The 11,412-nt window shown below is 38.7% G+C and overlaps 1 protein-coding gene across 2 annotated transcripts; it reads left to right on the top strand.

Annotated features, from left to right (window-relative positions):
* The first annotated feature begins 365 nt into the window (after positions 1 to 365).
* On the top strand, positions 366 to 11,258 carry LOC106549201 (keratin, type I cytoskeletal 18). 2 transcript variants are annotated; one of them, XM_087712640.1, is made up of 8 exons: positions 366 to 771; positions 5,689 to 5,771; positions 6,402 to 6,558; positions 6,857 to 7,021; positions 7,117 to 7,242; positions 8,573 to 8,793; positions 9,848 to 9,876; positions 10,759 to 11,258. In XM_087712640.1, exons 1-8 carry the CDS (start codon positions 406 to 408, stop codon positions 10,854 to 10,856), a joined length of 1,245 nt encoding a protein of 414 aa, XP_087568766.1. In that variant the 5' UTR covers positions 366 to 405; the 3' UTR covers positions 10,857 to 11,258. The 2 variants fall into 2 exon arrangements, with proteins under 2 accessions (XP_087568766.1, XP_087568769.1); XM_087712643.1 differs by lacking the exon at positions 9,848 to 9,876 and having other exon boundaries at positions 368 to 771.
* Positions 11,259 to 11,412: the final 154 nt, after the last annotated feature.

The following is an 11,412-nucleotide window of genomic DNA, read 5'->3' as shown; positions in this document are numbered from 1 at the left end:
TGAGCAGCCGGACTTATCCCAAAGCAAGACGAGTCTTTTTCCGTATATCCCACCCCATAGAGTCTGAATGTTGAGCTTCTCCCGACAGTCTCCCTAACTTGGTTTTCCAAAGGAATCTTTTATGAGATCTCAATAAGTTGCTTGAAAACTCTCGGTTAAGGTGCTGACTTAAAGATGCTTTTTTTCCTTCTCTTGTCACTAATAAAAGGCTTATGCAAATAGAACGCCTCTTTATTGGCTAGCTTCCCTGTGTGCATGCAAATTGCGAAGATCTGCGGATGTCGTTCCACCAAAGAAAATCGCAGCGTTTTCCTCATTGGCTGACCGCTACCTGGGCATGCAAATTAGAAACCCCGGAGATATAACAAGGCAATAGGGCCCCAAAGGCGCTCAGGTAGCAGCGCAATGGCTTTCTCTCTTCCCCATCCTTGGAACGGCTCCGGGCGACTCTTTCTCGGTTCCTCTAATGCCTCCGTGCGTGGCAACTCCGGCGGCTCCGACATTCTGTTAAGCCGGCTCCGCGCGGCGCTCCCGGCAGCCCGAGTGAGCATAGCGGCGGCTCCTCCTTTGCTGGGCCCGGCCCGGCAGCAGGAGGCGCTGCAGGGGTTGAACGAGCGCCTGGCTGGCTATCTGCAGCGGGTGCGGGGGCTGGAGGCGGCCAACCGAGCCCTGGAGGAGGAGATCGCCGCCACCCGGTCGAGCAGAGCCGGGACGGTTGGCCGTAAAGACTGGGAAGCCTGCGAGCAGCCTTTGGCCGCGCTGCGCAAGCAGGTGAGGGGAGTAGTAAAATAGGACGGGCTGAAAGAGCTCCCCAGTTAAAAACCGGAGAAAATAGGATGCAAAGAAAGAAACGCGGCTGCGGCGAGAACTTTGGGGAAAGCGCCGGAGTTTGAGCAAAGGATTATCTTCAACCTGGTTGAAGTTATGGGGATCGAAATTGAGGCTGAGTGGTCAAAACAGAATCATTGGCAATGATTGGATTTGGGTCACAAGTAATGGCCCAAACACAGTGGGAGAGAGAGGAAAGGCAATTAGGCTAACTGTTTATAACCATTCATTTTACTGTGTTAGTTTTACTTTAACTTTTCTTCTTAAGCAAATTTAAGTATTAGGTGGCATAAGCATATCCCGTTTTACTCCTGTAGTGATTTTATAATCTATATCTCTATATAATCACAACATACAATAATTTTTAAATAGGTGGTGGTAAGTTACATGAGTTATGCCTACTGCCTTGGGTTAAAAAAAAATATAAAAAATAAAAATGCTACCGTGGTCTTATATGCTCTTGGAGCTTTCAGTGTTGGATTTCAAAGACTTCTTTATCATATTTATATCCTATGGCAATCATAAATAGTCTCTTGGTGGCTCATAACACAAGAAAACAATACCTAATAATAAAAATTAAAAGTACAGAAGTGTGTAAATGATCAGATAAATGATCATATTTTAAAGAAATAGTGAATCAGGATCCTCTGTCAAATCCAGATGAGTCAGACAAACAAGCTGGGCATAATGGAGTTGCAGGAAGGGTATTCTTAATCTCAAATATTTCATAGTATTTTAAAATGCCATTGAACAGATTGTTCTACCTGGTATTTCCAGATGTGTCCACCCCATCACTCAGGCTATGCTGATTAGAGAACAAAGATTGGAGAAAACTGTTCCAGAGTCTTCAGAATCCTTTAGATACTGTTGTAACCTCAAAACAATCCTAAGAACTAGATGAAGCTGCTAATCGGGCAATTAGTAGAGAAAAAGTTAGAATAAACACATTCCAAATTCTATGTAGGAAGGGGAAAAGGGAAACTTCATGGGAAATCAACATCTTATAAATGATGGGCAACAGTATATATTGAGGCTGCAGAGCTACAATTGAAAGATTTAAATTGGATGCACATTTTTTAAAAAAATATGAATATGAAAAAGTGGGAACATCTCTAAGGAAGACTTGGTTTAAGATTTAAAAATACAAACAGTAACTGTGTGGGATGAGAAAGATGCATCTCTGCACTGAGCTTCTTTAATAGATATTTGCTTATCTCAATGATTTGTTTGTAGCAATGAGGATCTTTTGGTGAATTTGTGGTGACTGTAACAAACTGTTGGGTGATCTGTTTCTATACTTGGAGGAACCACTCTTATCACCGCAGCTCTGGAGACTGGGCTGCAAGTCTTTTGGAGGGATGAATAGCTTGTTGTTTTTCTTTTAATCCTAATTCATATGAACAGCAGGACGATTCTTTTTGCAGGTGCCTGAACAAATGCATAGAACAGGAAGGTCATAGGCAAGTGGGTAGATTAAGGGGAGTTTTATTATTTCAGGACCTACTGCAACTCAGGGCAATGGTGGTGATATTTGTTCTTTGCTTGTTTTGTGATTAGCAGGTTGGATTGCTTTGGAAAACATGGGGAATAGGAGTGGTATACGTATAAAACTGCCCTTAGTTGTGACTATGTCCTGTTGCAGTCAACAGAAAAGCACTCATGCAAGATACCACACCCTGTTTTCAACCGGATTTTGCTATATAGTAATATTTACTTGAATAAGCCTCAAACAAAGAAGGGAATTAAATAAGAGGGCAGCCCAAGTACAGGATGATTTTTCCATTTTTGCCCAAGACAAAGTTTTTTTTTTTTTTTAAAAAAACTGACTTTCTTTTCTTCCTTGTAGTTTGCCAACCCTCCCCCCCCCCAAAAAAAGGATCTTGGATTCAGACTCACATTATATCTTGCCTGTAATTACTTATTTGGCATCAAGTTGTTCTCAGCTCCTAGTAACCACAGATAGATTTTCTCCATGAGGCTCCAGCCCTAAACTCAGGTCTTCCAATCATGCCTCTATCACCATTGTAATGGAGTCCATCCATCTTGCTGCCTGTCATCCTTTTCTCTTACCTTCCACCTTTTCTAGGGTTAAGGGCTTTTCCAAGAGCTGAGTCTTATGTGGTTAAATAGTTGTGTAAAAAAGATTGCAATCGTATTCTCTAAAATACCCTTCTTTCCTGCCTTAAAATACAATCATTTTAGTTTACTTTAAGCTTACCAAATCTGGACTGCAATAGAGAGTAGAGTAGAGTAGAGTAGAGTAGAGTAGAGTAGAGTAGAGTAGAGTAGAGTAGAGTAGAATTGAATTCTTTATTGGCCAAGTGTGATTGGACATACAAGGAATTTGTCTTTGGTGCATAAATTCTCAGTGTACATAAAAGCTATAAGTGATAATAATCATAGTCATAAAAATACATTCATCATAAATCATAAAACACTTAGTGATAATCATAGGATACTAAATAAGCAATCAACATAAATCATATTGGGAAACTAAATAAAACAATATAAATCATAAAGATACAAGCAACAAAGTTATAGTCATAAGAGGAAAAGGAGATAGGTAATAGGAAAGATGAGAATAATAATGGTAATTCAGCCTTACTACAGTAAATATTTTGACAATGTTGTTGGAATTAGTTTGTCATGCCTGGAAGTCATCTTGGGAACTTGATCTTCACACCTGTCACATTTAGCCTGTGAGAAACTGGAAGGGGCATGTATAGAGCTGGAGAGATATTGAGTCATAATAACATTCCTTTCTCTGAGAGTCAAGGACATTCTGCCCTGCACCTTGAGGGATGTGACTGGGAGGCATCTCCAGTTGGGATGGTGATTTGATTGGACCATGTGATGGGCATGTGGGTGCTGGGTAGGTGCTTAGACTTTCTTTTGGGTGGGGAAAACCTGGAAGCTTTCAGATTTGGGTTTTCCCAGATGTGCCAATATGACATCTCTAATAAAATGGAACTTTGAGGAACTTCAAGCCTCAGAGTCTTCTTTTGTTGGGGGTGTTGCTTGGAACCCTGACATACCGTATTTTTCGGACTATAAGAAGCACCTTTTTGTCTCCCAAAAGGGAGTGAAAATGTCTGTGCATCTTATAGACCAAATATTGCCAAAGTCCCGCCCACCCATTAGCCATTTTTGGTCTCTGAACGCCGCATTTTCGGGTCTTTTTTTGGCCTTTTTCAGGCCTTATTTTGGCCCATTTTTGAGGCTTTTTTAGCCTGTTTTTTTGAATGAATAAAATAATCTAATAAAGTAATAAGCCATTGGACAGATTCAAGCTGCCAATAGAGGCTGATGATTGGCAGACACTGAAGCCCTGTCCTTTGTGTGGGAGCCTGACTGAGGCGCAAGCCTAGTGATCTGCTGCTTGCCATCTATTCCTATATTTTAATTTCAAGAGATATATTTAATTAGAATAAATTTTCAGTGAGAATTCAATTTATTACAATTTACTGTCTCACTTGGTAATTTAACTACAGCTCCTGATATTAACTTTTAGCTCAAAGCTTAGCCATGATTCATAGTCTTTTACAGTGATATTTCAAATTATTCATAATTCATTAATGATATACTGCATTAGGAAATTTTTAGATCCCTTGTGTGCTAATATGTATTTTACTTATTCTTTTTGCGAGTCATTTATTTCTATTTGATTATACTTTTTCTTGAAAATGTCTATATAAATAAATACCCAAAACCTTTCTCTCACAACCAGACTTTCATACAGATAGTTTATTTATGCAACAAGGATGATGTTTAAAGCATGGGCACCTTGAACAGCAGGGCTGATTTAATATGCTGTGAGACATAATCCAGTTGAGATACTATCAGCCTGTAGGATAAAGTTAATTTATGTGAGAGAACAATTTGAATGCTTGAGTTATTGATAGTCTTACCAGCTAGGTTACTTATCAACCAGATGGCATTTCATAAGTGCCTCACTCTGGTCAATATAATAGTTAATCCTCCCTAGATTTTAATAAAGCAGGCCGTGCAGATCAAAACAAAGATATTAGTTTGTTTTGCAAATATTTCACATTATTTGGATAGCAACCCAGTGTTTGATTCCAAGATCGGACTGGTTTCAGCAGGAGTCGAGATTGACCTGGAGGATGGCATAATACGTCAAGGCAAAGTCATTATAGTAAATTAAATCAACCTTACATCTTGGACTACCTAGCTCCATATTGTTGACCCTTGATTGGCAAGAATTTCCTAAGGTTTTTTTCCATTCTTATCTGAGGATCCATGGAATGAACTTGAAGGAATGTTACATGCTCCTTTGGAAATAAGAAAAACAAAGTTTGAGAAATTGCAAGCCAAGTTTCAGTGCAGCTGTTGTCCAAATACAACAGGATTTGTTCCGAAGACTTTCTGAAATCAAGCAATATACAAACTTCTCATTGCTAGTCCCACAAAAATCATTATGTTCAGGAATTTTAAGTATTCTAATGAATACACCACTGACTTAAAAGACATTTGTGCATCTTCTGATGGAAGAAGAATGCTTGACTGTATATACTTTATAGATTAGATCCCGGCCCTTAAATATGACATATGTATACCATTATTCTGGCTATTTTATTAGAATTCTACACATCAATTTTAAGTAAAACAATGTTTCTATAGTCTCACAATTCATACAAATGAAAAAATCAGGCTTAGGACATTTAAACAAAATGAATAAATAAATCAGCTGTTTATTTGGACAGATCTAAAGCATGAGAAGACGGTAAATTTGCCATGAGTGTTCTTTATCTGGAGCTAAAATGGAGTGAATGCAGTGGCCCTGTTTTTACCTAGGTTGTGCCATGATGTTATATTTTAAGAGTTCTGTCTCTATGACAGGTTGAAGAGCTGAATATGGAGAATGTCAGGCTGCTTCTGCAAATTGATAATGCCAGGCTGGCAACAGATGACTTTAAGCACAAGTAAGCAATAATGTTCTAGTATCTTTGTTTACACTGTCAGTAAGTGCTGTATCATACAGGGCTGCCTATATATTCATCATGGCTTCCTTTTGTAATCTCTTACTCTTAGTTATATTTGATTTTCCCATGCCAAAATTCTGATCTGTGCAGTTCAGGAATAAACATGTATTTTGGCTTTGAATTAAAATCAGTTCTAGATTAATGTTTAAATCAAAGTTAGGCTACCTCTTGGAGGCCAAGAGCTACATTTAATAATTTTTTTGGGGGGATCATTTTTATTTTAATTTGCAGGAAACTCTGTGTTGACTAAAAAGAACTTGGTTGCAGGATAAAGACTTTTGAAGAGCTGATTCAGTTCTTCAGACATCTCAATTATAGGGTGCTAGTCTTGTTATTCAGCACCTTGAGAAGTTGCATTTCCATTAGCTAAAATGTATATTAGCTGACAACTTGGCAGAAAAAATGAGATACTCTATACTTTGTAAATATACAGTAGTTGTTGACAGCCTCTTTTTCAGATCTGTAGTAATAATTTATGTTAAAAAAAGACATGCATCTACATTGCTATGCTTTTCATCCTGAATGAACTAAGTCCTGTATCTCGTTTGGATTTCTGACCTCCCATTCTAGGTTGGAAGTAGAACAGGTTGCATGTGACACTGTCCAGAAAGACACACAAGGATTGCGCAAAATCATAGATGACACCAACTTCCTACGTTTGAAGCTAGAAGGAGACCTGGACTCCCTCGGGGAAGAACTAGCACACTTGCGCAAATGCCATGAGGAAGTAAGGCCCATCTTTGCACTTCATTTCAAAAGATGGCTGTCTGTCTCTAGTCCATGTGTCCATCCAGCACCCATGACCTCTTAAAAATGTCAGAGATAGCTTTCCTCTTAAAAATGACAGATATAGTTTTCCTATCCAACCAGAAATCAAGAACAGAAGAAAGGGAGCAATTGTAAACATAAAAGAACCTGCATTTGTTTCAATAAATTCATGGCATAATACACAGGCTGGTTCCAGTAGGTGATAGGAATTAGGGTGTGATGTTGGAAGCTGCTTATTCCACTTCTGCCCACTGCAGGAGGTGGAGGCTCTCACTGCTCTGGTGGCCAACTCTGATGTAACAGTTCAAGTAGACAACCCACAGAAGAATGACCTGAGTGAGACTATTGCTGAGATACGCAACCAGTATGAGCAAGTGGCTGAGCAGAATCGTGCTGATACCCAGGACTGGTACAGAACCAAGGTGAGGACTGGCAGAAAGTGGCTAAAAGAAACAAAGGCTGGATTTTTTTTAAAAACATCCACCTACCCAATTTCTGCTGTCTCTGGCTCTTGCAGGTTGACACCATGTCCCAAGAAGCCAGCATGAACACTCAAGCCCTTGAGCAGGCCAGGAATGAGTTGTCAGACCTTCGAAGGCAGTTGCAAGGCCTGGAGATTGAACGCCAGACTCTCCAGAAAATGGTACGGAATGCTCTCTTCCCTTTCGGTCTCTGTAACAGTTATCGATCCTGTTGGGCAAAGCGTTTTTCCTTCCAGAATGACAAATAACTTGAGTGCTAGAGCACTCTACAAGTTGTTGGGTCTTGTTTAACAGAATAAGAGAAGACCTTGGAGGTCTTCTAGTCCAACCCTCTGCTCAGGCAGGAAACCCTATACCATTTTAGACAAATGAAATTAGGCTGCAATTGTGAACCCATCTAACTGAGATAAATCTGGAGAAAATCAACAACATTTATCTTATTTTCACTTCGTGCCAGGAGTATTATCATTCTGAGGATGAGTCTAACCTGACTTCTTGTGCTCTTAATTAATTGCACACACCTGTCATTTTTGACCATCGTCTGTTTTGTACCAAATTATTTCTGGCTCCGCTGCGGCAGCAGTGTGTGGTAGCAATGTGCGGCAGCAGTAGCAGCCAAAAGAGCTAATGCAATCCTTGGTTGTATAAACTGAGGCATAGAATCAAAATCACATGAAGTATCTGTACCACTTTATAAATCCTTAGTAAGACCACATCTGGAATACTCCATCCAGTTTTGGTCACATTATAAATGTTGAGACTTTGGAAAAAGTGCAAAGAAGAGCAATTAAGATGATTAAAGGTCTGGAGGCAAAAATATATGAAGAATGGTTGCAGGGACTGGATATGGCTAATCTAGAGAAAGGAAGGACTAGGGGTCACATGGTAGCAGTATTTCAGTATCCAAGGGGCTGCCAGAAAAAAAAAGGGTGTGGGTCAACTTATTTTCCAAAGCACTAGAAGGCAAGACAAGAAACAATGGATGGAAACTACTCAAGGAGAGAAGCAACCTGGAATTAAGGAGAAACTTCCTAACAGTGAGGACAATTAACCAGTGAGAACTTCAGAAGTTGAAGGTGCCTCATCACTGGAGGTTTTTAAGAAAGGACAGGACATCCACCTATCTGAAATGGTATAGGATCTCCTGCTTGAACAGGGGGTTGGACTAGAAGACCCCCAAGATCCCTTCCAGCTGTGATTGATATTTGAATCTGCATTATTTTTTTTAAACCAAATACCTGTGGATATTTTGTTTTCATATTTGCCAGAAATTATGCCTCAACATACCATTGGCTCCAGTTGCCCTAACTGATCTTTCAAGAGGAATGCAGTTTTAGACCCCTTCGTAGCAAAATTGGGGGTGGGGATGAGTTGCATACAACCAGATATATGCTTCCAAGTTTAGACATGGGTTTGTGGGTATTTTTTTTAAAGATTCTAAGGCCTTGCATTTTTCAACTCTAGATTAACACAAGGTACTCTATGATACAGGTGGATGCTCTGGAGAACACGCTGAAAAACACAGAAGATCACTATCTCAGTGGCCTGGCCAATCTGAACCAAATTATTGCTAAACTGCAAGAGGACTTAGCAGCCTGCCAGGCTGATCTGGAGACCCAGTCCCGAGACTATGAGATACTTCTGGACCTCAAGACAAAGCTAGAGAATGAGATTGAACACTATCGTGTTTTGATTGAGGGTGTCCTAGACAGGTGATAATGGGATGGGTCTCTCTTTCCCCTATTCATCTTTCTTGGGTCCAAACCCATTTTGGAGGCATTATATTTCCTGGTTATTCTACTAGGTCCACAGAGAGTTGCACAAAACTGCAGCCAAGGGTTGATCCAGGACTATTTTCTAATATTAGCCATTAAATGGAGTAACTGCCTAACATAGCAACAATTACAGTAGCTATAAAGTGAGCCCTCGCAACATTTGTTTATTTAAAATAAAACTTTTAATATAAATTTGGCCCTGCATTGTGATATAAGACATTTGCTTACTCAAAGGGAAAACCAAAAAATATATGGTTATCCCAATGAAGGCTATATGTACTTCTCCATTTACAGATAACAATAGGGCAGAAAGTATGTCAGGGTAGGCATTTCCAAAATCGGAAAATTCTAATCAGTGAAAAGAGACATCACAAACTCTTTGTTGCTCTTAATGTAAAAAATTAAGTCGTTAAAATACTTAACATAAATTTCTTTGCTTCCCCATTCAGATATAAATAAATTTTTCTATGACTCAAACCATGATTTTTTTCCATTTCTATTTAAGGTTGCAGCCAAGTATATGATTGAACAAGTGCTCCCTAATTTAACCATTCTCTAATCAGATCAGATATGAAGGGGAGAAAACCATTCAACTTATCAATGGAATATATGTTCAGATGCAGAGAAAGATTATATATATTTTAGAATGGCAGAGATAAAAAATAATAATCTCAAGAGTCTTTCTTTTCCAACCTTTAGAGTGAAGCTGCTCTCAAGTGAATTTTATCCTATTGATGGTTTAAAGACTCTTGCAGGATTTACTTGTGGCTACCTTGTGAAGTCAGGAGTGAACAGTTTTGTCAATTATTCTAAATTTCTTAAATAGCACCTAGAAAACATTCTGTCTTCACTAAGGTAGCAGGTGTTTGTAGAACCTGATCTCATGGGTTTTGTAACACAGGGATAAACAAATATGTAGCAGGAAGCACTCCGAGTAAGCAAATTGTCTGGTGACAAAGCACACAACATTTGCCATGTTTTGTATTTGCAGAGGGGATGTGTTGAGCTCAGGAAAAGCAGGTAAGTAGCAGTGGAGACATTAGCACACATAACTATCTGCTTCTGGCATCTGCTATTTGTCATTCTCATGGTCCATTCTCCTGAGCTTTGGTGCTGCTTTCCTCAGTCATTTTAAAAAGGCAGAGGCTAAAGATTGTTGGACTGAATCAGTTCAAGTCCACAGGGACTGTAAGCATTTGCTCTTGCCAGAAAAATAGCACTACTTCTTTTAAGAAGTCAAAGATTGATATCCATATGCTCACAAAATCAATAAAGCCAATGCATTTGATAGTAGTTTCCTTCCGAGAAGTAGTGCATGTAGCCTCCATATAAATATAGAAAGATTAACAAAGCACTCTTGCTCGTTTTTTAAAGGGGAATTTCAAACTCAACGTTAATTCTTTTAGAACCTGTCTTAGTCCCGACAGCACACACCTTTTCAATTGGTTATTCAGTTAGCAAATCTAGCTTTAAAGGATCTACATCATCTGGTTCAGATAAGGGGCCTATGCTTGCCAGATGTTCTTCATAGTCTGTAATTCTTATCTGTTCCTTATGGCCTTCTTTCCAATCACCTCCCCCATATGCCTCAAGAAATCCTACTTAATGGGAAAGGACACAGACATACAGTATACAAGTTTTAGGGAAACTTAAGATTACAAATGAAAGAGGACAATCAGTGTAAGAGGAATTTGTTATTCGTTTCCCCTGCATACTGTCCTTCCAGCATCCATGCAAAAAACATTAGTAGCATATTCCCAGATCTGCTAAACCTTTGGGAGGTGACTTTGCTGCTGCTGCTGCTGCTACAACTGCTGACTTGTAAAAATACTATAGCTAATTTAATCCTAGTTCAAACATGGTCTGTCTCTAATCAATTCATATTTTTTCCACTTTCTGCAGAGATCAGGAGCCAAAGAATTAAAAAGGTGGTGGTCTTCACACACAAAATTGTGAACGGGCAAGATGTGACCCAGAGATCTGAAGAAATAACTCAATAGGACTTCCTAATACTTTACCATCAACATTTTTTTCTGTTGACTAAAATAACAACAAGGAATTCAACATCCTGTTGCGATATTTGCTAACTGAGTCATGCTAAGTTTTTTAAATTTTTTTTTTACTTATAATAGAGATTGAAAGTTACTTAAATGATAATCATATTACTACTGATATTGTGTTGTTTATTTCTCTTCTGCTCTTCATAATCTTTTGAAAATGTGGGCATAATTCTATACATTTAAAAGGAGTGGAACCCTCAAGTCCATATATATCCTCCAAAGACACAAAGAAATCCAAGTGTTTCAATGTAATTTTTTTCAGAGTTAGTACATACTGATAATTTTCTATTGCACTGAAAATACAAAATAAACCTGACTTACAAATAAAAGGCATCTTATTCACTATAATAGCATTTCACTTATTTACGTGTATAAAGTCTTTGGTTCAAACTCAACAGATTTTTCCATCTTTGCAACCTGAGATTTTTATCTATTGAGGGCGTGCATTAAATTTTATATACACAGTTTTATATTTCTTTCCCATAAACCTTTTCTG

The sequence above is a fragment of the Thamnophis sirtalis genome, unplaced genomic scaffold, assembly GCF_051295495.1.
Source record: "Thamnophis sirtalis isolate CommonGarterSnake01/CBP01778 unplaced genomic scaffold, rThaSir2_p1.2 scaffold_1, whole genome shotgun sequence".
NCBI classification, from domain to species: Eukaryota; Metazoa; Chordata; class Lepidosauria; order Squamata; family Natricidae; genus Thamnophis; species Thamnophis sirtalis.
The sequence above is the reverse complement of the archived record's forward strand: the minus strand, read 5'-3'. Positions and strand labels throughout refer to the sequence as shown.

What these genes read in the sequence shown, in the direction of transcription:
- LOC106549201 (XM_087712640.1), top strand. Translation starts at nt 406, where the DNA reads ATGGCTTTCTCTCTTCCCCATCCTTGGAACGGCTCCGGGCGACTCTTT. An exon ending in ACAGATGACTTTAAGCACAA is followed by an intron (nt 5,772 to 6,401) that starts GTAAGCAATAAT and finishes CTCCCATTCTAG; the next exon opens with GTTGGAAGTAGAACAGGTTG. An exon ending in AGGACTGGTACAGAACCAAG is followed by an intron (nt 7,022 to 7,116) that starts GTGAGGACTGGC and finishes TGGCTCTTGCAG; the next exon opens with GTTGACACCATGTCCCAAGA.